Source organism: Oncorhynchus mykiss, chromosome 6 (genome assembly GCF_057628025.1).
Source record: "Oncorhynchus mykiss isolate SJ-2025 chromosome 6, ASM5762802v1, whole genome shotgun sequence".
NCBI classification, from domain to species: Eukaryota; Metazoa; Chordata; class Actinopteri; order Salmoniformes; family Salmonidae; genus Oncorhynchus; species Oncorhynchus mykiss.
This window is the reverse complement of record NC_143027.1, coordinates 9,152,696-9,178,804: the sequence shown is the minus strand read 5'-3', so window position 1 is coordinate 9,178,804 and position 26,109 is coordinate 9,152,696. Positions and strand designations below refer to the sequence as shown.

The 26,109-nt window shown below is 45.6% G+C and overlaps 1 protein-coding gene across 2 annotated transcripts in view; it reads right to left on the bottom strand.

Moving 5' to 3' along the window:
* Nucleotides 1-435: 435 nt before the first annotated feature.
* Nucleotides 436-26,109, bottom strand: part of egflam (EGF like, fibronectin type III and laminin G domains) — a 53,271-nt gene continuing 27,597 nt past the window's right edge. The window contains exons 8-24 of one of the 2 annotated variants that reach the window (XM_036979361.2): nt 24,949-25,064; nt 23,158-23,578; nt 22,365-22,465; nt 22,165-22,265; nt 21,770-21,914; nt 21,224-21,413; nt 19,714-19,839; nt 18,669-18,912; nt 18,314-18,425; nt 15,022-15,138; nt 13,077-13,257; nt 12,713-12,736; nt 12,269-12,347; nt 11,811-11,954; nt 4,270-4,353; nt 3,477-3,580; nt 436-2,311 (exon numbers count right to left, since the gene is read on the bottom strand). In XM_036979361.2, coding sequence (XP_036835256.2) covers nt 2,160-2,311; nt 3,477-3,580; nt 4,270-4,353; nt 11,811-11,954; nt 12,269-12,347; nt 12,713-12,736; nt 13,077-13,257; nt 15,022-15,138; nt 18,314-18,425; nt 18,669-18,912; nt 19,714-19,839; nt 21,224-21,413; nt 21,770-21,914; nt 22,165-22,265; nt 22,365-22,465; nt 23,158-23,578; nt 24,949-25,064 — 2,441 coding nt within the window. In that variant the 3' untranslated portion in view covers nt 436-2,159. The remainder of the gene's footprint in view (nt 2,312-3,476; nt 3,581-4,269; nt 4,354-11,810; nt 11,955-12,268; nt 12,348-12,712; nt 12,737-13,076; nt 13,258-15,021; nt 15,139-18,313; nt 18,426-18,668; nt 18,913-19,713; nt 19,840-21,223; nt 21,414-21,769; nt 21,915-22,164; nt 22,266-22,364; nt 22,466-23,157; nt 23,579-24,948; nt 25,065-26,109) is intronic. The other variant, XM_036979362.2, reaches the window with a different exon arrangement.

Below are 26,109 nucleotides of genomic sequence, written 5' to 3'. Positions count from 1 at the left end.
TTCTTGTACTGTTCTTCTCTTTCACAGAAGGAGCGGTCAAGAGGTGAAGGACGAGGTGAGACTCAAGCAGCTTCAAGTTCGTCAACAGAAAAGTGTGTGTGTATGGTGTGTGTGGGGGGGGGGGGGGGGGGGTGTTCTTCTATCCTTGTGGGGACATAAAATCTCCAAAAGTCCCCAAAAGAATAGTAGAACAAAGAAAATGATCCCTTGTACGGATTTCCCACTTTCCCCATGAGGACAAAGGCTATTTCAAGCTTAATGGTTAGGGTTAGAATTCGGGTTAGGGTAACAGGTTTAGGAGTTAGGGTAGGGTATGGGTTAAAGGAAAAGAGGATTTGGAATGGAAAGATATTTTAGGTTCCCACGACGATAGAAAAACAAAAATGCGTTTGTGTCAAACCAACATTTTCTTTCACTGACTATTTGTGGAGGCAATTTTGTAAAATAGTCCACTTCAGCCAGTCATTTTATTCTTAGCAGTCAGAAGGGGAGCAATTATTCAAAGATTTGGCAGTAGGCCATAGACAAAATATATATAATGACATCAAAGGAACATCAAAAGGAACATGGTAAAAAACCATCATCTTCACAAAAAGAGGGAACTTAAAAGCTGTGGCAATGTCTTCATTGATTTCTGTGGGATGCAGTAGTTACCATAGCACAGTTAAAATAAAACGGTAACATATTAGCTAGATAACGGCTACCTGGTTCAACTTCATTGAAATCAATCACATTTTTTATTTCAAATATCTATCGTTAGCAATGTTCTCTGGACATTGAGTATTATTTTATGTTTTAAATCAAACATGAACATTTTAGCAACAAAAACTTTCCCAAAATCAGACAAAATATCAACACAGAACACTGTCAGAATGTTCTCGGTGTTGAACGTCTTATTGCAGTAAGTCTAGGCCTGAGATGACATGGTAACTAAATGTACTATTGGTATTTGCGGTTTCAAATACACACAACTGGAGAAATTCATTCGGTTCAAAACAGGAGCGACAACACAACTGAAAGGCTGACATGTGCAGTACATAATATCAAATGAAGAGGGTGATAGTGTTTTCCACACATTATTTTGGTTGACTTATACCAGGGTTTCCCCAAAACTCAGTCCTCGGAACCCCAAAGGGGGCACGTTTTGTTTTTTTGCCCTAGAACTACACAGCTGATTCAAATAGTCAGCTAATCATCAAGCTTTGATCATTTGAATCAGCTGTGTAGTGTTAACTAAACGTGCACCTCTTGGGGTCCCGAGGACCAAGTTTGGGAAACACTGGGGACTTGTATATTTTTCTTTGCAATAATGATAGTGTCCATCTGGCATATTTCTTTGCTGTAGAGAAAAAGCAGAGAGACATGGATACTGAAAGAGGAAAATGTCCTGATATCCAGACAGGGGAAAGAAAGAAATACCTAGACACTCACGGCTTCTTCATCACCTTCCAGCAGGGGAGAACGGCTCATAATAATGGCCGGAACGGAGTAAATGGCATGGAAACCTTGTCTTTGTTGTATTTGATTCCATTCCACTGATTCCGCTCCAGTCATTACCACGAGCCCGTCCTCCCCAATTAAGGTGCCACCAAACACTAGCAACCTGCAAACAACTCACATGAATTGAAGTCAAAAACACTGTAGTCTATGGACTTGTTGATACAGACACCACAACACAACACAACAATCACAATAACATGACTCTGTGTGCCAAGAGCAGGCTTCAAAAATACAACTAAAAAAATGTTATTTTTCTACAAACATCATGTCACTTTATCAAAAACATCCTTCATTACTACATCTTTTGGTTCTCCAAATCATCCAATAAGGATGTAGAAAAAAAATATATGGATATCGTCGAAACCATCCCATGAAATTGTCCTTCGGATGTCAAAGTTGCAACCTTACATTTCAGGAGGTTCTAGCAAGGTCTCTCCAGTCTCGTTGCACTTGTGTTATTGGGTCCTTGGGTGAACGTGTCTTGCTGCTGAGTGGACAGAAAGCCCAAGGCTCGTATTCACAAAGCATCTCAGTGTAGAAGTGCTGATATAGGATCAGGTCCCCCTGTCCATGCTTTCTCATCTAGGCTAAACTGATTCTAGATCAGCACTCCTACTCTGAGATGCTTAATGACTACGGGCCCTGTACACACAGGACTTTTAGTTGGTACAAGTGTTGATGTTCTTGCCATCGGCAGCGTCCTCCACTAGGGAGAGGTGGTAGTCGGTGGACAAGGTGAAGTGTGAGACGCAGCCCACCAGACCTCCACTGTACTGCCGGTTAGTGTGCAGAGCAATCTCCCTCATCCCCCCTAGGCAGAGCAGAGACATCAGGCATTAAAGTTCTAATTCTACTCGTCTTCATCATCACCATCATGACCATTAACATCATCATCATCATCATCATCATCACCATAATTACAATATGGCATTTCTGACCATGACCACCCTTATCATCACCATCATAACCATTAAAATCATCATCATCACCATCACCCAAATTGCCATCACTATAATCATGATAATTTTCTTTGTCATCATCGTCATCACCATCATAACAATTATCATCACCATCATAACCATTATCATCACAGTCATAACTATTATCATTGTTGTTATTGCTATCTTAACCATCATCATCATCATATCATGATCAACATAGGTTGTACTAGCTTACATTTAGTCTTCCAACCATCAGACAGACAGTGGAACCGCCAGACAGACAGACATTGGAACTGAGGAATTGCCAGACAGACAGACAGACAGACAGACATTGGAACTGAGGAACCGCCAGACAGACAGACATTGGAACTGAGGAACCGCCAGCCAGACAGACAGACAGACATTGGAACTACCAGACAGACATTGGAACTGAGGAACCACCAGACAGACAGGCATTGGAACTGAGGAACCACCAGACAGACATTGGAACTGAGGAACCGCCTGACAGACAGACATTGGAACTGAGGATGCAATGAGAATCCAGGAGACTATCCATGGAATGAATAGTCTGAAATCTGTCTTCCGCATTTAACCCAACCCCTCTAAATCAGAGAGTTGCAGGATGCTGCCTTAAATCGACATCCACGTCATCGGCGCCCGGGGAACAGTAGGTTAACTGCCTTGCTCATGGGCAGAACGACAGATTTTTTACCTTGTCAGCTCGAGGATTCGATATAGCAACCTTTGGGTTACTGGCCCAACGCTCCTACCCGCCAGGCTACCTGCCGTGGCTGCACCTACTTCCCTGCCCAGTCACTTTTAACGGGGACTAATGATGATTTAGTGTAAACTACACAATAGTTTCTTAAAAATACGATGACATTGCACTTTGGATGAAATCTGAATCAGCGGCAATTGAGAATGGAGTTAGTGAAACTGTCAGCCAGGGAGTCACAGAACTTTCAGAGTTGGAGTGACACAATGTGCAACCCCACAAATAATATAGGTGACTAAATAGCTGTGGTGGTGACATACCGACATACAAGACCCCGTTGACGTTCAGCTGTCTCATCTTCCCAGGTGACCTGCCAGTCTGGGCCCCATAGTCATCGACTGTCAGCTTCCCAGTCTGGCCGTCCCTGAAGAACACACAACAACAGGAAGGACGCACAACGAAAGGGAGGGGAGGGAGAAGAATGGATGAGAGGTTCCAGATAGGAAGAGAGTAATTACTTCTTTCATCTTTCTACCCCCTCAATAAAATGGAGCTAAGCAGGTCATGAGAGAATCAATCAATTTGGACCCTAAGTCTGGATGTATTCTACATAAAGTTACATAAAGCTGTCCATTGATGGGGTCTTGGTGTACAATACATGTACATTTACTGTCGTTCCTGTCATTTACTGTCAATCCTGTCATATACTGTCATTCCTCAAGTATTTTTTGTGCCCATGAAGCCGCTGTACACTGGCCTAGAGACTACATTGAGATACGCACACACATCAAGGCAGAGAAACACACACACGCGCGCGGTTAAACATAAATACACACACAGTTTTATGTCTATTTCCCAGACTTGTCTAAAGAAGTCCAATTGAAGCAATGAGACAGACCTCCAAATTCTTCCCAAAATGTCTTAGACACTGCCTGATTCCATATGCACAAAACGTTACAACAGATACTAGATCAAATGGGAGATGAATCTACAATGTCATACAAGTTTGCCACCTGCGATAAGACACATTATGTTTTATTCCCAGAAACCCTAGTAGAATGTAATGTATTTTTCTTCTTTTCATTTCCAAGTGAGAAAGGCATTGAAAAGCACCTGACAGCCTTCACTCTGTGCCACCTTCCATCGCTGAAGGTTCCGTTGACGATCACATTGGCCACACCACTGCCCAGGTTATAGCTACAGACACAGGAAGACAACATTGGAATGAACTACTGCTACAATCATCCCACAGCCAGGAATGAAACGATGCACATTCGACAAGGCTCAACTCAAACGGTTGGTTTCCCAGACGCTGATTATGCCTAGTCCTGGACTAACAAAATGGTGTACGGAGCTTACTTTTTTAGTCTAAGAGTAGTTTTAAGGTTTAAGCTGGGATTCATCTTTTTCGTGCTATGAGCCTTTTAAAGGCAATGGTCCCGCATTCACGGGGAACGCATTCACGGGGAACGCTGCATATGTCAATCTCTTATCGGAAATTACATTTAAATGCAAATTGCCCTATATTGCGGATCTAACGCGAATTGCAATAAATCTTGGCCTTAATCTGTATCCAGGAAACTGTCCCAAAGATACGGAAAGAAAAGGCTGGGCAATGTTTTTACCAGCCTGGTCCCAGACCTGTGCTGTCTTACCACAGCATGACCAGAGGAGGCTTTTCTTCTGCAGGAAGCATTAGGGAAAGGGAAGGTGTGGACTAGAGGTCTGATTTTTCAACGCCGATACCGATTATTGGAGGACCCCAAAAAAAAGCAGATATCGATTAATCGGCCGATTTTTATATATATATATATTTGTAATAATGACAATTACAACAATACTGAATGAACACTTATTTTTACTTAATATAATACATAAATAAAAATACATTTAGTCTCAAATAAATAATGAAACATGTTCAATTTGGTTTAAATAATGCAAAAACACAGTGTTGGAGAAGAACGTAAAAGTGCAATATGTGCCATGTAAAAAAGCTAACATTTAAGTTCCTTGCTCAGAATATGAGAACATATGAAAGCTGGTGGTTCCTTTTAACATGAGTCTTCAGTATTCCCAGTTAAGAAGTTTTAGGTTGTAGTTATTATAGGAATTATAGGACTATATCTCTCTATACCATTTGTATTTCATATACCTTTGACTATTGGATGTCCTTATAGGTACTATTGTTATGGTGAGTGAATGAGGACCCAAAAGCGAACTAACTTAAACAGAGCTTCTTTAATAACCAAACATAGGTAGGCTCAGATAGACCGGCAGATTCCGACAGGACAGGACAAGGTTACAGCAAACATGACGATAGTCTGGCTCAGGCATGAAACACAAACAAGAATCCAACAAGGACAGGAACAGAAACAGAGAGAGATATAGGGACCTAATCAGAGGGAAAAAGGGAACAGGTGGGAAACGGGGTGAATGGGTAGTTAGAGGAGACAAGGAACAGCTGGGAGAAAGCGGGGGAGAAAAGGTAACCTAACAACGACCAGCAGAGGGAGACAGGGTGAAGGGAAAGGACAGAGACAAGACACAACATGACAGTACCCCCCCACTCACCGAGCGCCTCCTGGCGCACTCGAGGAGGAAACCTGGCGGCAACGGAGGAAATCCTCGATCAGCGCACGGTCCAGCACGTCCCGAGAGGGAACCCAACTCCTCTCCTCAGGACCGTACCCCTCCCAATCGACAAGGTACTGGTGACCACGGCCCCGAGGACGCATGTCCAAAATCCTGCGGACCCTGTAGATGGGTGCGCCCTCGACAAGGATGGGGGGGGGGGGGGGAAGACGAGCGGGGGCGCGAAGAACGGGCTTAATACAGGAGACATGGAAGACCGGGTGGACGCGACGAAGGTATCGCGGAAGAAGAAGTCGAACTGCGACAGGATTAATGACCCGAGAAATACGGAACGGACCAATGAACCGCGGGGTCAACTTGCGAGAAGCCGTCTTAAGGGGAAGGTTCTGAGTGGAGAGCCAAACTCTCTGACCGCGACAATATCTAGGACTCTTAGTTCTACGCTTATTAGCAGCCCTCACAGTCTGCGCCCTATAACGGCAAAGTGCAGACCTGACCCTCTTCCAGGTGCGCTCGCAACGTTGGACAAAAGCCTGAGCGGAGGGGACGCTGGACTCGGCGAACTGAGATGAGAACAGCGGAGGCTGGTACCCGAGGCTACTCTGAAAAGGAGATAGCCCGGTCGCAGACGAAGGAAGCGAGTTGTGGGCGTATTCTGCCCAGGGGAGCTGTTCTGACCAAGACGCAGGGTTGCGAAAAGAAAGACTGCGTAAGATGCGACCAATAGTCTGATTGGCCCGTTCTGCTTGACCGTTAGACTGGGGGTGAAAGCCGGAAGAGAGACTGACGGAAGCCCCAATCAAACGGCAAAACTCCCTCCAAAATTGAGACGTGAATTGCGGACCTCTGTCCGAAACGACGTCTGACGGAAGGCCATGAATTCTGAAAACATTCTCGATGATGATTTGTGCCGTCTCTTTAGCAGAAGGAAGTTTAGCAAGGGGAATGAAATGGGCCGCCTTAGAGAACCTATCGACAACCGTAAGAATAACAGTCTTCCCCGCTGACGAAGGCAGTCCGGTGACAAAATCTAAGGCGATGTGAGACCACGGTCGAGAGGGAATAGGAAGCGGCCTGAGACGGCCGGCAGGAGGAGAGTTACCGGACTTAGTCTGCGCGCAGACCGAACAAGCAGCCACGAAACGACGCGTGTCATGCTCCCGGGTGGGCCACCAAAAACGCTGGCGAATGGAAGCAAGCGTACCCCGAACGCCAGGGTGGCCGGCTAACTTGGCAGAGTGAGCCCACTGAAGAACGGCCAGACGAGTAGGAACGGGAACGAAAAGAAGGTTCCTAGGACAAGCGCGCGGCGACGGAGTGTGAGTGAGCGCTTGTTTTACCTGCCTCTCAATTCCCCAGACAGTCAACCCGACAACACGCCCCTCAGGGAGAATCCCCTCGGGGTCAGTGGAGGCTACTGAAGAACTGAAGAGACGAGACAAAGCATCAGGCTTGGTGTTCTTAGAGCCCGGACGATAAGAAATCACGAACTCGAAACGAGCGAAAAACAGCGCCCAACGCGCCTGACGCGCATTAAGTCGTTTGGCAGAACGGATGTACTCAAGGTTCCTATGGTCAGTCCAAACGACAAAAGGAACGGTCGCCCCCTCCAACCACTGTCGCCATTCGCCTAGGGCTAACCGGATGGCGAGCAGTTCGCGGTTACCCACATCATAGTTACGTTCCGACGGCGACAGGCGATGAGAAAAATACGCGCATGGGTGGACCTTGTCGTCAGAGAGGGAGCGCTGAGAAAGAATGGCTCCCACGCCCACCTCTGACGCGTCAACCTCGACAACGAACTGTCTAGAGACGTCAGGTGTAACAAGGATAGGAGCGGATGTAAAACGATTCTTGAGGAGATCAAAAGCTCCCTGGGCGGAAACGGACCACTTAAAGCACGTCTTGACAGAAGTAAGGGCTGTGAGAGGAGCGGCCACCTGACCGAAATTACGGATGAAACGACGATAGAAGTTCGCGAAGCCGAGAAAGCGCTGCAGCTCGACGCGTGACTTAGGGACGGGCCAATCAATGACAGCTTGGACTTTAGCGGGATCCATCTTAATGCCTTCAGCGGAAATAACAGAACCGAGAAATGTGACGGAGGAGGCATGAAAAGTGCACTTCTCAGCCTTCACAAAAAGACAATTCTCTAAAAGGCGCTGGAGGACACGTCGAACGTGCTGAACATGAATCTGGAGTGACGGTGAAAAAATCAGGATATCGTCAAGGTAAACGAAAACAAAGATGTTCAGCATGTCTCTCAGGACATCATTGACTAATGCCTGAAAGACAGCTGGAGCGTTAGCGAGGCCGAAAGGAAGAACCCGGTATTCAAAGTGCCCTAACGGAGTGTTAAACGCCATCTTCCACTCGTCCCCCTCCCTGATGCGCACGAGATGGTAAGCGTTACGAAGGTCCAACTTAGTGAAAAACCTGGCTCCCTGCAGGATCTCGAAGGCTGAAGACATAAGAGGAAGCGGATAACGATTCTTAACTGTTATGTCATTCAGCCCTCGATAATCTATGCAGGGGCGCAGAGACCCGTCCTTCTTCTTGACAAAAAAAACCCCCGCTCCGGCGGGAGAGGAGGAGGGGACTATGGTACCGGCGTCAAGAGCTACAGACAAATAATCCTCGAGAGCCTTACGTTCGGGAGCCGACAGAGAGTATAGTCTACCCCGGGGGGGAGTGGTTCCCGGAAGGAGATCAATACTACAATCATACGACCGGTGTGGAGGAAGAGAGGTGGCCCTGGACCGACTGAACACCGTGCGCAGATCGTGATATTCCTCCGGCACCCCTGTCAAATCACCAGGCTCCTCCTGTGAAGAAGAGACAGAGGAAACAGGAGGGATAGCAGACATTAAACATTTCACATGACAAGAGACGTTCCAGGAGAGGATAGAATTACTAGACCAATTAATGGAAGGATTATGACAAACTAGCCAGGGATGGCCCAAAACAACAGGTGTAAAAGGTGAACGAAAAATCAAAAAAGAAATGGTTTCGCTATGATTACCAGAAACAGTGAGGGTTAAAGGTAGCGTCTCACGCTGAATCCTGGGGAGAGGACTACCATCCAGGGCGAACAAGGCCGTGGACTCCCTTAACTGTCTGAGAGGAATGTCATGTTCCCGAGCCCAGGTCTCGTCCATAAAACAGCCCTCCGCCCCAGAGTCTATTAAGGCACTGCAGGAAGCTGACGAACCGGTCCAGCGTAGATGGACCGACAAGGTAGTGCAGGATCTTGAAGGAGAGACAGGAGTAGTAGCGCTCACCAGTAGCCCTCCGCTTACTGATGAGCTCTGGCTTTTACTGGACATGAAGTGACAAAATGACCAGCAGAACCGCAATAGAGACAGAGGCGGTTGGTGATTCTCCGTTCCCTCTCCTTAGTCGAGATGCGGATACCTCCCAGCTGCATAGGCTCAGCTCCCGAGCCGGCAGAGGAAGATGGTAGTGATGCGGAGAGGGGGGCAACGGAGAACGCGAGCTCCTTTCCACGAGCTCGGTGACGCAGATCAACCCGTCGCTCAATGCGAATAGCGAGTTCAATCAGGGAATCCACGCTGGAAGGGACCTCCCGGGAGAGAATCTCATCCTTTACCTCTGCGCGGAGACCCTCCAGAAAACGAGCGAGCAAAGCCGGCTCGTTCCAGCCACTGGAGGCAGCAAGAGTGCGAAACTCAATAGAGTAGTCTGTTATGGATCGATTACCTTGACATAGGGAAGACAGGGCCCTGGAAGCCTCCTCCCCAAAAACAGATCGATCAAAAACCCGTATCATCTCCTCCTTAAAGTCCTGATACTGGTTAGTACACTCAGCCCTTGCCTCCCAGATTGCCGTGCCCCACTCACGAGCCCGTCCAATAAGGAGAGATATGACGTAGGCGACACGAGCAGTGCTCCTGGAGTAAGTGTTGGGCTGGAGAGAAAACACAATATCACACTGGGTGAGGAACGAGCGGCATTCAGTGGGCTCCCCAGAGTAACACGGCGGGTTATTGATTCTGGGCTCCGGAGATTCGAAAGCCCTGGAAGTGGCCGGTGGATCGAGGCGGAGATGGTGAACCTGTTCTGTGAGGTTGGAGACTTGGGTGGCCAGGGTCTCAACGGCATGTCGAGCAGCAGACACTTCCTGCTCGTGTCTGCCTAGCATCGCTCCCTGGATCCCGACGGCTGAGTGGAGAGGATCCGAAGTCGCTGGGTCCATTCTTGGTCGGATTCTTCTGTTATGGTGAGTGAATGAGGACCCAAAAGCGAACTAACTTAAACAGAGCTTCTTTAATAACCAAACATAGGTAGGCTCAGATAGACCGGCAGATTCCGACAGGACAGGACAAGGTTACAGCAAACATGACGATAGTCTGGCTCAGGCATGAAACACAAACAAGAATCCGACAAGGACAGGAACAGAAACAGAGAGAGATATAGGGACCTAATCAGAGGGAAAAAGGGAACAGGTGGGAAACGGGGTGAATGGGTAGTTAGAGGAGACAAGGAACAGCTGGGAGAAAGCGGGGGAGAAAAGGTAACCTAACAACGACCAGCAGAGGGAGACAGGGTGAAGGGAAAGGACAGAGACAAGACACAACATGACAACTATAGTATCGCCAGTCTAATCTCTGGAGTTGATAGGCTTGAAGTCATAAACAGCGCTGTGCTTCAAACATTGCGAAGAGCTGCTGGCAAACGCAGGAAAGTACTGTTTGAATGAATGCTTACGATCCTGCTGCTGCCTACCACCACCCAGTCAGACTGCTCTATCGAATATCAAATCCTAGACTTAATTATAATATAATAAACACACAGAAATATGAGCCTTTGGTAATTAATATGGTAAAATCCTGAAACGATCATTTCGAAAACAAAATGTTTATTCTTTCAGTGAAATACAGAACTGTTTCGTATTTTATCGAACGGGTGGAATCCCTAAGTCTAAATATTGCTGTTACATTGCAGAACCTTCAATGTAATGTCATAATTATGTAAAATTCTGGCAAATTCATTACGGTCTTTGTTAGGAAGAAATGGTCTTCACACAGTTCGCAACGAGCCAGCGGCCCAAACTGCTGCATATACCCTGACTCTGCTTGCTCAGAAGGCAAGAGAAATGACACAATTTCCCTAGTTAATATTGGCTGCTAACATGAATTTCTTTTAACTAATGCAGGTTAAAAAAATGTATACTTCTGTGTATTGATTTTAAGAAAGGCATTGATGTTTATGGTTAGGTGCATTGGTGCAACGACAGTGCTTTTTTCACGAATGCACTTGTTAAATCATCACCCGTTTGGTGAAGTAGGCTGTGATTCAATGATAAATTAGCAGGCACCACATTGATTATTTGCAACGCAGGACAAGCTAGTTAAACTAGTAATATCATCAACCATGTGTAGTTAACTAGTGATTATGTTAAGATTGATTATGTTTTTATAAGATAAGTTTAATGCTAGCTAGCAACTTACCTTGGCTCCTTGCTGTACTCGCGTAACAGGTGGTCAGCCTGCCACGCAGTTTCCTCGTGGAGTGCAATGTAATCGGCCGTGATCGGTGTCCAAAAATGCAGATTACCGATTGTTATGAAAACTTGAAATCAGCCCTAATTAATTGGCCATGCCCATTAACCTGTCAACCTCTAGTGTGAACTCGAGTGATGTGTAACGTCAGGGGTTCATCATTAGGGGAAAGGGAAGGTGTGGACTCGAGTGATGTGTAACGTCAGGGGTTCATCATTAGGGGAAAGGGAAGGTGTGGACTCGAGTGATGTGTAACGTCAGGGGTTCACCATTAGGGAAAGGGAAGGTGTGGACTCGAGTGATGTGTAACGTCAGGGGTTCATCATTAGGGGAAAGGGAAGGTGTGGACTCGAGTGATGTGTAACGTCAGGGGTTCACCATTAGGGAAAGGGAAGGTGTGGACTCGAGTGATGTGTAACATCAGGGGTTTACCATTAGGGAAAGGGAAGGTGTGGACTCGAGTGATGTGTAACATCAGGGGTTTACCATTAGGGAAAGGGAAGGTGTGGACTCGAGTGATGTGTAACGTCAGGGGTTCACCTAAAAATGAGTGCTCCGTCCTGCAGTCCTAAAGACAGGAAGTCACTGTTGGGCCTCACTTGGCTGTCGCCTCGCCATAGCAACAGACCATCCTTCGCCGTGCTCTTAAAGCGCATAAACATGTTGGTCCTGACGCCCGAAACCCTGGGGTGGGAAACACACAGGATATGTCAGCACAGAGTGGCACACTCAGCACTTTCCTTAGAATCCCACAAACCCAGAGGGCTTTCTAGTTGACTGTGTTATACTCACATTGGCTGACTGTGTAGTGTACATCATCTGACTAAAGCTAATATACAGAAACTATGTCATGCAGTATAACTCAACTACTGCAGAAGTCATAGTATTTCTGTCTGAATGCTTCAGAAAGTACTATTTTAGTGGTAGTGTTTTCACTCTAGAGCACACGTACATGCATACACACACACACACACCCACACACACACACGTAGACAAACCTTTTCAGGATTTCACGATTGTCGTATGTGAGGTAGCTGCGGCCAATGAATTGTGGAATCTCAATGGCCTCTGTGACAGCTGAAAAGAAAAATAACATTTACACAATGTGGCCACTAGATGTCCTCCTAAACATGGTACTAACTGAGGGGGAACCAGGACACAGACAACGCTACACAGGATAATGAACAGCGGCGTATTCATTAGTGCACACTGTAGCAAAAATATTTTGCAACTGAACACGTTTTGCAACGAATTTGAGAGTTTCTGATTTACAAATTCATGAGAGTTCCTTCCTGGTTTTTGTCTGTTTGTTCTGTGCGGTTCCTAGTAAATACACCCTAGGTAAACAAAAAAAGTGTACAAACAGCGTTATTAAAGTCTGATATGGTAGATGAACAGAGGTAGCCGAGTATTTACGAACATAATGGTGATAGAAAACTTACTGTTTAAACAGTAATTCCCACATTCTGCACAGCGAAAGCATAAAACAGATAAGACGACGGTTTAGGAGAGATTATGTTGTTCAATTATATTACATACATTAAAATGTCAATTTAAATGCAGAATATTTTTACACCAACATGTTGAAAATCTACCTTGTCCTACGGAATGCCCTACGGAATGTCCTACGGAATGCCCTACGGAATGCCCTACGGAATGTCCTACGGAATGCCCTACGGAATGTCCTACGGAATGTCCTACGGAATGTCCTACGGAATGTCCTACGGAATGTCCTACCTGTCCTACCTGTAGCCTATAACTTGTGGAAAATGTGGACGTGGGAACACTTTATTTTCCGTCTCTCACCCTTCTGGCAGTGCCGGCCATCGTAGCCGAGAGGGCAGTCACACTCGTAGCCATCCCATTTGGGCCTGCAGGTGCCGCCGTTGGCACAGGGACTCTGCACACATGGGTGGGCTGCGTTCTCCACATTCACCCCCAGAGCAAAGTCCTTGGTCAGTGGGATGCTGTGGTCATTCAGAACCAGCTGACACAACAAGTAGAGGGGAGGGGGGTGGGGGGGGGGGGGCAGGTAGAAGAGGAGAACATTAAATGAACAATCATTGTATTGTTTCCTTCTCCTACACAAACAAATTAATGAATGAAGTACTGAATGAATTAACAAACGAACAAATACATTAATGAATTGAGTTGACCGTTGTAAAATGTATGTCAACTTGCCACAGTACACACATTAACAACAATAGGAGAAATATACACAAAAAAATACTGTGGTCAAATGGGCCATCCCAACACTTTAATATGTATTTGAAAAGACAAATCTGTTGTGTTTGTGGGATATCTGACTCTTTATCTGACTCTTTATCTGACTCTTTATCTGACTCTTTATCTGACTCTTTATCTGATGCTTTATCTAACTCTTTATCTGACTCTTTATCTGACTCTTTATCTGATGCTTTATCTGACTCTTTATCTGACTCTTTATCTGACTCTTTATCTGACTCTTTATCTGACTCTTTATCTGATGCTTTATCTGACTCTTTATCTGACTCTTTATCTGACTCTTTATCTGACTCTTTATCTGATGCTTTATCTGGCTCTTTATCTGACTCATAATCTGACTCTTTATCTGATGCTTTATCTGACTCTTTATCTGACTCTTTATCTGACTCTTTATCTGACTCTTTATCTGACGCTTTATCTGACTCTTTATCTGACTCAAAATCTGACTCTTTATCTGACTCTTTATCTGACTCTTTATCTGATGCTTTATCTGACTCTTTATCTGACTCAAAATCTGACTCTTTATCTGACTCAAAATCTGACTCTTTATCTGATGCTTTATCTGACTCTTTATCTGACTCTTTATCTGACTCTTTATCTGATGCTTTATCTGGCTCTTTATCTGACTCAAAATCTGACTCTTTATCTGATGCTTTATCTGGCTCTTTATCTGACTCTTTATCTGACTCATCATTTACTAGGAACTCTGGGACACATGCAGTAAGAACCTAACAGCTGGGCTGCGTTCAGTATGAAAACACATAATGCAACGTTCAATTAAAAACAGAAACAGGGGGCCTCCCGGGTGGCGCAGTGGTTAAGGGCGCTGTACTGCAGCGCCAGCTGTGCCATCAGAGTCCCTGGGTTCGCGCCCAGGCTCTGGGCGACGCACAATTGGCCTAGCATCGTCTGGGTTAGGGAGGGATTGGTCGGTAGGGATCTTCTTGTCTCATCGCGCACCAACGACTCCTGTGGTGGGCCAGGCGCAGTGCGCGCTAGCCAAGGTTGCCAGGTGCACGACACATTGGTGCGGCTGGATGCGCGCTGTGTTAAGAAGCAGTACGGCTGGTTGGGTTGTGTATCGGAGGACGCATGACATTCAGCCTTCGTCTCTCCCGAGCCCGTACGGGAGTTGTAGCGATGAGACAAGATAGTAGCTACTACAACAATTGGATACCACGAAATTGGGGAGAAAAAGGGCCCCTGCCCTTTAAATACGTTCTGCTTCAAGACACCTCGCCTCACCCACCAAATGAAGCAAACGTACCTCAAAGTCAAGAATGTTCAAGAAACGTGTCGTTCAGTACAAGACGTCGTTACACAATGTAGCAAACATGTAATCGAACTGAACGGACCCCCGGAGAGACTGTGGCACCCAATTCTCCTACACAGCGCACTATCTTTGACCAGAGCCCTATGGGCAATTTGGGACGCATCCGGTGTGACAGGGCATGGCTGTCCCTGTTTCAGCCCCTCAACCTGAGTCATCTATACAGTAACAGTGTACCTTCTGGATGGTGCCGCTGAAGGGGCGGAGCACGGCCGCGGCGCTCTTGGTTTTGTCATATTGTGGAACTCCGCCGATGAACAGAGGAGAGCTGCACTTGATCTGAGTGAAGGCTCCCTGGAGGAGGAGGGAGAGTCACAGTAGTCACAGTAGAGTTACAGTAGAGTCACAGTAGAGTCACAGTAGAGTTACAGTAGAGTCACAGTAGAGTAGAGTCACAGTAGAGTTATAGTAGAGTCACAATAGAGTAGAGCCACAGTAGTTACAGTAGAGTAGAGTTACAGTAGAGTCACAGTAGAGTAGAGTCGCAGTAGAGGCACAGTAGAGTTACAGTAGAGTCACAGTAGAGTAGAGTCACAGTAGAGTCACAGTAGAGTAGAGTTACAGTAGAGTCACAGTATTCACAGTAGAGTAGATTCACAGTAGTGTAGAGTTACAGTAGAGTCACATTAGAGTCATAGTATTCACAGTGGAGTCACAGTAGAGTCACAGAAGAGTCATAGTATTCACAGTAGAGTCACAGTAGAGTCACAGTAGAGTAGAGTCACAGTAGAGTAGAGTTACAGTAGAGTCACAGTAGAGTCATAGTATTCACAGTAGTGTCACAGTAGAGTAGAGTCACAGTAGAGTCACAGTAGAGTAGAGTCACAGTAAAGTAACAGTAGAGTCACAGAAGAGTCATAGTATTCACAGTAGAGTCACCGTATTCACAGTAGAGTAGAGTCACAGTAGAGTGAAGTCACAGTAGAATTGCTCCTTACCATGCCTCCTGACCTAGGAAAACACTGTGCCCTAGACTTTTTACATGGTCAGGCTACATGGTCAAGTGTAGGGATGTTGTGGTGACCATATTACAGGCAGTTATGAGAAATGTCAAATTCAGTTAAAATTGGACAAAAAAAACGCAGTAAAATTCCACGTGAGTATTGAGTCATGGTAATCTCCTTTTATGCACTCTGGACACAGTGACAAAATAAATTCAACCACAAATTTGTTTCATGACAAAACCGGAGAGCCACATCTGTCCGGCGAAGTCAACAAAACATATTGCATGTAACAAACAGTTACATGACTTACAGCAAGGTCATGTTTCCCTACATTTTCAGACTATTAAAAACAACTATTGATTTAGGACCACAGAGAGTTACCGCAAGTCGAAAAGAAAACAGGAGCTGCCTCCCCTATTCCAGCACTATTTCAACATCATCTAATCACCCGTGCTTAGTCTAATACAGTGACAACTAAAATATACCAAAAACGATTTAGTCCAATCAACGTAAGCTAAATATGACATGGCTGTCCATGGTATTGATTTCTGTGTGTGTTTGTGTGTGCATGTATGTGTGAAAACGTGTATTTACTCGTACTTGTAGGAAAACGCCAATGCCGTCCTCCTCTTTCATGTTGCCTAAACAGTATATGGCTCTTTCATACAGTACACGCTATTCTTTTTTGTTGTCCTAGGTTACTTGGCTAAAATACTTGCTCGCTAGCTTAACTTCATGGGCAACGGCACGCCAGGCCAGCTAGTTAACATTAGCATACTAAGTCTAGCTACATCTTGAACTTCCATCCTCAGGCCAGGGGCACAACAATGTATGAATTAATGGTTGGATCAGAACCACCGCTATAATCATTGGCCAGTACGGAGAATTAAATACAACCATCATCCATGGCTACTTTAGTCCATCATCATCATCCATGGCTACTTTAGGAAAGGGATGATTTTAGCTCGCTAGCCACCGGAGGACAACAACACAACGAGATACAACAATTCATGTTTTTTTCTGTCAATAATGACGTTTGGCTCGTGATGTGATGTGATTGGTCTGAAGACAAATCCAAGCTGGCTTCCCTTTACTTTTTTTGTGTGCACCAGGACCAATCACAGCTGAGCTCACTCAGTTTAGCTCAACGCTGATTGGCTATTATTTTATATATTTCTTTATCAAGGGAGGCCAAATGCTCGCTGGCTTTCCTTCCATTCAATGCTATGGGCGGCAACAATGTTTTTGCGACTTTCTCAAATCATCAGCAGCCTATAGTCGCATCATGCAGCCCATATATGTTTGATTTCTAAGACATTATAAGGTTTGTATCATTCACAACTAATGTTGCCAAATAACTCTAAATCCAGTGTATAGGACCAGTGTATAGGACCAGTGTATAGCACCAGTGTATAGGACCAGTGTATAGGACCAGTGTATAGCACCAGTGTATAGGACCAGTGTATAGGACCAGTGTATAGGACCAGTGTATAGGACCAGTGTATAGGACCAGTGTATAGGACCAGTGTATAGGACCAGTGTATAGGACCAGTGTATAGCACCAGTGTATAGGAACAGTGTATAGGACCAGTGTATAGGACCAGTGTATAGCACCAGTGTATAGGACCAGTGTATAGGACCAGTGTATAGCACCAGTGTATAGGACCAGTGTATAGGACCAGTGTATAGGACCAGTGTATAGCACCAGTGTATAGGACCAGTGTATAGGACCAGTGTATAGGACCAGTGTATAGCACCAGTGTATAGGAACAGTGTATAGGACCAGTGTATAGGACCAGTGTATAGGACCAGTGTATAGGACCAGTGTATAGGACCAGTGTATAGCACCAGTGTATAGGACCAGTGTATAGCACCAGTGTATAGGACCAGTGTATAGGACCTGTTTCAAATGATCACTTTAATGCTCAACATAGGACACTTCATATGTACACTTGTTCCGGACTGGGAAAAATATTGAATTATATTCTTCTAACTATTAAATCATATAATATAAAATAATGGCACAGGACTTAAGCCTATCTTGTCTGCTAAATGAATAATCCTACAGCCTAGGCATGGCACATAGCCAGATAACATACAATGGGCCAACTCATATTCAGTTTTTCTGAAATACATTTTCTTCATATCATAATAATACATACATATCATATCATATCATAATTTCTTTAGACCTGCCTAAAATAAATCATGTATTTATTGTGATGGTGTATTATATTCAATTAATTTGTTTGACTTTTTAAAATGTAGATGTTCCAAAGGTCTGGCATCAGTGGCTTGTATGTGTGCAAGCCAGAAGATGCTAAACATGTTCATGTTAATTAACGGTCAATTCGCATGACAATAACCGGCTGACAAAATGTTTTCTGGAAATCCCAATCGAACAATTCCCAGGGATCAGGATAGAAAAGGTAGGACATCTGTAATTCTCCGACCAGGATTTCTGGAAAACCTGGGAATTTTTGGGAAAGTTATTGGAAATGTCAAATCCTAGTCCAGTCCTGTACCTCAGCTATGCCCTCCATGGGCCTCTGGTTGTCCACCTGCAGGATGCCACTCTTGGCTGTACGAGAGACCCGCAGCTCATGCCATGTGCCTATACTGACCTGCTCCTCACTCCTACACACACATGCACATACACGCACGCACGCACACAGAGACACACATGCACACGCACATAAACAGACATAGACACACATACACACACAGACACAGACACACACAGACAGGAAAAGCATGGGTCAAACAGTCATCATTTCCTATACATATGAACAAAGAGTTGCCAACACAAGTCTACAAACATTACAAAACAGTCGTAACAGAGTCATATCCTGTAGACAGATCTTTCAATGAAGCCTGTACCTAATGACAGACCCTCCAGAGCCACAGTCAAAGCGGAACTCCACGTATCCTTCCACCAGGTTGATGGCCAAGAAGTCCCGGCTGCTGGCGTCGTCGCTGTAGAGCAGCGTACCGTCAGGCCTGGCCGGCTGAAAGGTGATCTCAAACTCCATGAAGGACAGGTAACTGAGGAGGGACTGGGGCCAAGGGGCGCTGGCGTACGAAAACATGGTCTCGTTGAAGAGCGGCAGAGACAGCAGGAAACCTGGCAGTGGTTTGAAATAAAGTGACAGGTTTGGGATAGAGTGACAGGTTTGGGATGGGGTGACAGGTTTGGGATAGGGTGACATGTTTGGGATAGGGTGACAGGTTTGGGATAGGGTGACAGGTTTGGGATAAAGTGACAGGTTTGGGATAGGGTGACAGGTTTGCGATAGGGTTAGGGGAGAGGAGTTGGAAAATGTTTCAAAATCGAAAGGCTGATCTATCTAAGTAGCATACAGGATGTGGCTGATCAATCTAAGTAGAATACAGGATGTGGCTGATCTATCTAAGTAGCATACTGGGTGTGGCTGATCTATCTAAGTAGAATACAGGGTGTGGCTGATCTATCTAAGTAGAATACAGGGTGTGGCTGATCTATCTAAGTAGAATACAGGGTGTGGCTGATCTATCTAAGTAGAATACAGGGTGTGGCTGATCTATCTAAGTAGAATACAGGGTGTGGCTGATCTATCTAAGTAGCATACAGGGTGTGGCTGATCTATCTAAGTAGCATACAGGGTGTGTAGCACAAGAAAGAAACATGTCTATGTCGGATGTCAAGTATAATTGAATGGGCAGAAGTCAGTATTTAATATCTACATTTATTCACAATTGGCATTATACAGTTTGTGTTGTAGAGAAGTACAGTATGATGCATCCCAAATAGCACCCTATTCCCTACACAGTGCACTACTTCTGACCAGAGTCCTATGGAAACCTATTCCCTACACAGTGCACTACTTTTGACCAGAGTCCTATGGGCCATGTGTGACGCAGACTAGAGGACAGAAAGGTGACTCACTCTCTTCACAGAGCATGCCTCTGAAGCCCAGAGGGCACAGACAGATGTACCCGTCCGCTCGGTTGGCAAAGCAGATTCCTCTGTTGTCGCAGGTGATCATCTCACACACGCTGTCACTGCACTCACCTGGGGAACAAACGGAAAGGATACACATAGGCGCTGCAGGGTTTAAAGAAACAGTTCACAACAACAACAACAAAAAAGGTGTCCACTGTTAATACAATCCCAAGAAATTGTGCAGTCAAGTTTTCACTTTCAGAACAAAGCTACATTTCTGATGATGTGTTTTGTGTTTTATGATGACGATGAACTCTCTTTAACTGCCCCCAACTCTAAATTAACTATCCCTTTAACTGACCCTTAACTAAATTAACTCTCCCTTGAACTGCCCCCTAACTCTAAATGAATTATCCCTTGAACTGCCCCCATCTCTAAATTAACTATGCATTTAACTGCCCCCTAAGTCTAAATGAACTATCCCTTTAACTGCCCCCTAACTCTAAATTAACTATCCCTTTAACTGCCATCTAATTCTAAATTAACTATCCCTTTAACTGCCCTCCAATTCTAAATGAACTATCCCTTTAACTGCCGTCTAACTCTAAATGAACTCTCTCTTTAACTGCCCTCTAACTCTAAATGAACTATCCCTTTAACTGCCGTCTAACTCTAAATGAACTCTCTCTTTAACTGCCCTCTAACTCTAAATGAACTATCCCTTTAACTGCCGTCTAACTCTAAATGAACTCTCTCTTTAACTGCCCTCTAACTCTAAATGAACTATCCCTTTAACTGCCGTCTAACTCTAAATGAACTCTCTCTTTAACTGCCCTCTAACTCTAAATGAACTATCTCTTTAACTGCCCTCTAACTCTAAATGAATTTACTTGTACAGCCAGACTTGACCAATAGATGGAATGTGGATGACATTACCACAGACGAAGAGCCAAGCGTAAGTGAAGTCTATTTTTTCACTGCTGTCTATCCCTATTCTACATATCATCATTATGGGATGGGATGTGTATTTCATATCATATTTCTTTTGACAAATCACCTCATTGATTTCACCTATGTGGCGCTACAGTGTGAGTTACCACTTTGACACAGAGTGAGAACCAGCGGTGTATCTCCCTCGTTCTGTCGACTCTCATCAACATTGACTGTCCATTCAACTCCACACCCGGTATAAATGCACTAATCAATATGGTGTCTGACTGTTGACCTACAGAAAGCCAGACAACTCTCCAGCTCAAATCTGACCTGGGGACAGATTCATTCCACAGACATGGCCAAAGACATGGGATGATAGACTACAGTACATCCGAATATTCATGGGATTTGGACCAAGTGACAAATTCTGTTAGAAGTGCTAGAACTAAAACTAGAGGTAGAAGACTACGATTATAAGACTTGAATGAAAAACAAAGAAACATCAGAAACCATTGGGAATGAAGAGGATATAAGCCAGCTGGACATCCAGACGTGTATGGATCGGACCCCCCTCCCTTACCGATGTCTGCCCCGCTCAGAGCGCTGCCTAGGGGCCAGGGTCTGAGATCCGTAGCCTTGTTGTTGATGGTCAGACTCTGGATGCAGCCCTGAAAGCCCCGGTTGCTCCCTGTGGCCCTGACCAACCAATAGGCACTGGGAGCCCCTCCCAAGTACAACGGGCTTCGGAATGTGATCTTGGTGTACTGTCCCTGTGGGGGAGAAAGAGAGGGTCAACCATTACAGTCAAGCAAATCTATAGCTAATCCTGGCTAAACGTAAAAAGAGAAATAGAAAAGGCGATGCACTAAAGCTCTCTAATGAGAGGGATTATCACCTGTCAATCATGGAGGTATGCATCCCAAATGACACCCTATTCTCTATAGTGTGCACTACTTTTGACCAGAGTCCAAAAGGAAGCCCATCGGGCTCTGGTCAAAAGTGGTCCACTATGTAGGGAATCAGGTGGCATTTGATACACTGACCGTTATAGATCATACTTCTATCTCAGTGAAATATCGACCCAATCTAAAATCTTGCTGGCGCCACTGGTGTGTTCTGCCCTCACCTGTGAGCGTCCTGAAATGGGCGTATCGTTGTCCATTCTCAGCCAGCCACTCATGCCGTCCCTGAATACGGTGACAGTGTGCCACTGTCCCGGCACCATGCGAGTCTCGCTGACTATCTGAGCTGCCCCAGTGCCACAGTTAAACCTGCAAAACCACAACACATTGTCTGTCTCCCCCGCCGCAACCACACTGACCCTATCACAGCATGCCTAATCACTGTCACACAGTCTGGGATGAATTTCCCCCTAAGTACAGATCTAGGATCAGCTTCTCCTCCCCCAATAATAACCTTAATTATTGTTGGGGAAAATGCAAGACTGACACAAGATCAGCATCAAGGGGCAAATTCACCCTACACCCTGACAAACCCGCCGCAACCACACTGGTCACACACCTGTAATGCAGCTTGCCTCGTACAAGAGCCAGAGAGGTGAAGTCTCCACGGCCATGCTCATTCTCCCCACAGTACAGCAACAAGCCATCCTCCGAGTCTGCCTAACACACAACACACACACACAGATACAGACGGAAATACACACACAGACATGCACGGACCACACACACAGACACACAACCAGCGGTATAGTACTGTACCTTGAATTCAAGGGTCATCTGAAAGGTCTGGTAAGAGTTCTTCAGAGGTTCAAAGGTCATGTGGGAGTGGCCATAGAACCTTGGGAACTGCACCGTCACTCCTGGCAAACACAGAGCAGGAAACACCAGCTCATCACTGTGTTTTACAATGGCATCGATCAAGTCAGTGTGAACATGCAACACACTCAACTGAATTCAAATACTGGGGCTCAAAAACATAGGAGTGCAAGGCAGAACCAGGTGGAAGATCATGATGGTATTCATTAGGGCACACCGTGGCAAAAGGCTGTACAACGGAAAGCAAAAAGAGTGTTGGTTATTGGACAAGCTCAGGTATAGTCCATCCTTGTTTTAATTTGTTTCTTCTGTTTGGTGAATAATGAATACGACCCAGTTGAATTTAGGTGAAACACAAACATTTTCGAAACTCTGACCCCCCTCCCCCCCTTCTCCCTGTGCTCCACATGATCAATTTATGTTCATGACACAGAATTAGGCCTACACAAGAGACACCCTATCCACAGACCCTATCTCCACTAGAGAGACATTTTCAGAGAAAGAGAGGACACAGATCATTTCCAGAAGGATGTCTATAGACCCAAACTCAGCCACTGTCTCTGGGGTACCTCCTGCTGAAGAGCAGGAGGAAGTGGAGCAGGGGGAGGAGAAGCATGAAGAGCAGAAGGAAGAGGAGCAGGGGGAGAAGAAAGCTGGCAAGAGTCTGTCCTAATCCAAGGTCCAAGTCCTGTCATCACAGGGTTAACTCCCCCTGTCCTGACCTGGACTGACTCACCGTAGGAGCAGATGTCACCACTGCGGCCCAGGTTGCAGTGGCAACGGGAGCCTCCGCTGTCGTAGTCACTGAGGCAGAAGCTGTCGGGGGGGCACACCGTGTCCTCACAGGCTAGGTCGTACAGCCTGGGCACGGGGCCCATCCACTGGGTCATGGGGGGCGTGGGAGTGGTGTGAGGCAGGGTGGTGGAGGAAGGGCCGTCGGTGGTGGGGCTCATGGTGATCAGCTCAGGGGTGACGGGGGTAAGTGGGGAGCCCAGCTCTGGGTCAGAGGGGGGTGAGGGGAGGAGGATGGCGTTGGGTGTGGCCATGCCCATCCTGTAGATGACGTTCCCGCCTGGCTGAGAGGACGGCGTTCCAGACCGGGAACGGAGCTGGGATCTCTGGTTGTCACCGTTGGGAATGGCAGGGAACGGCTTCAGCTTCGAAACGGCAAGATGGAGTAAGAGGGATGCCACTTAGTTAGTTAGTTTAGTTTGCTGGATTAGTTATTGGACAGACTGGGTGCATGCCTAAAACAAACAGTGTTGCCAAATGTATAGTTATACTTATAGAGCTGCTTTCCTGGACCCAAATGAACCCTATTCCTGTACCCAAATGAACACTATTCCTGGACCCAAATGAACCCTATTCCTGTACCCAAATGAATCCTATTCCTGTACCCAAATGAACCCTATTCCTGTACCCAAATGAACCCTATTCCTGTACCCAAATGAACACTATTCCTGGACCCAAATGAACCCTATTCCTGTACCCAAATGAACCCTATTCCTGGACCCAAATGAACCCTATTCCTGTACCCAAATGAACCCTATTCCTGTACCCAAATGAACACTATTCCTGGACCCAAATGAACCCTATTCCTGGACCCAAATGAACCCTATTCCTGTACCCAAATGAATCCTATTCCTGTACCCAAATGAACACTATTCCTGGACCCAAATGAACCCTATTACTGTACCCAAATGAACCCTATTCCTGGACCCAAATGAACCCTATTCCTGTACCCAAATGAACCCTATTCCTGGACCCAAATGAACACTATTCCTGGACCCAAATGAACCCTATTCCTGTACCCAAATGAACACTATTCCTGGACCCAAATGAACCCTATTCCTGGACCCAAATGAACCCTATTCCTGTACCCAAATGAATCCTATTCCTGTACCCAAATGAACCCTATTCCTGGACCCAAATGAACCCTATTCCTGTACCCAAATGAACCCTATTCCTGGACCCAAATGAACCCTATTCCTGGACCCAAATGAACACTATTCCTGTACCCAAATTAACCCTATTCCTGTACCCAAATGAACCCTATTCCTGGACCCAAATGAACACTATTCCTGGACCCAAATGAACCCTATTCCTGGACCCAAATGAACCCTATTCCTGGACCCAAATGAACCCTATTCCTGGACCCAAATGAACACTATTCCTGTACCCAAATTAACCCTATCCCTGGACCAAAAAAAAATCTCAATGGATAATCTGCATTAAAAGTGCTTTTTGAACAAGGAAACCGGGAACATACGGTTGTTAAATATTTGCCCTGAGAATAGCCGGATTGGGATATGACTGAGATAAGGATAAGATTGGTAGGGTGGCTTTCCTAGGGCCCCTGGTTTCTAGGGCCCCTGTGACCGGTCTAGGGTGAATTTGCTCCTAGACACTGATCTTGGGACAGTTTTTATTTTCCCCCACTAATGGTTAAGGTTAGGATTGAGAGAGGGTAAGAGGATCCTAGATCTGTACCTAAGGAAAACATAACCCCAGAGCCCTGATGACCCACCTCCTCAATGAAGACATCGTAGTCAGAGTCGTCTATGTCAAATCCGTCTTCATCTTTGATCTTGCCGTCTGTGATGTAGCGCTGGCCATAGCCGCTGCTGCCAACCTCTGCTGTGCCTATGGACATGGACACTATTATGTATAGAATTAAATCGACACAGTGTACAGTACAAGTACAATATCAGCATCATGAGACTATGACAAGAGCACAGTGAGTCACAATGTCACAGTTAGTCTGACTCTCCAGACAGATGGACAGGTGGGGAACATAGAGTTCGAAATAGCCAGCCATGCTAACACGGGCCTTGTGGCGAGTACTCTATCCAACTCTATGGTCGGGACTTGGTCGAGTGGGCAGCAAACACACAGGGAGCCCATGGTGCTGAGGATGATGATGATTAGCTAATAAGTGTTGGTGGATGATCCCCTTTATAGGGATGGATGATATACAGTAGTAGCCTGGTCCTAGATCAGCTTATGCTGTCGTGTCAAAGTTATGACAAGGAGTTTACATAATAGCACAAACAGATCTGGGACCAGGCTAATAGAGTAGTTGTCCCAGGTCTACCTGTCACAGTGTAGAGAGCTTTTTTCACCACATACTGGAACCTGTCCCCCAGATATACGACTGACCATGCAGACAGAGACCAGGCTGAGTCCGGCCAGACAGTAGGAAACAAAAACACTATGATGTTTAGAATCCCCAACCTAAATTATTTATTTCACATATAATACTGTGTGTCTGTGCGTGTGTGTGCAGAACAACCTCAAAATAATTACTCCTAACCATAACGTAGGAGTGAGGTAAGGTTACTGCTGACCATAATGTAGGAGTCAGGTAAGGTTACTATTGACCATAATGTAGGAGTCAAGTAAGGTTACTACTGACCATAATGTAGGATTGAGGTAAGGTTACTATTGACCATAATGTAGGAGTGAGGTAAGGTTACTACTGACCATAATGTAGGAGTGGGGTAAGGTTACTACTGACCATAATGTAGGAGTGGGGTAAGGTTACTCCTGACCATAATGTAGAAGTGGAAATAAAAGGGGTTGTGTTTAGTAAGGAGAAAACGTTTTCAATCAGAGTGAAAACAGAATGAGTCCTCAATGTGTTATGGTAAAGATGATTGGCATTAAAATTATCCTGTCCTCTTTATTC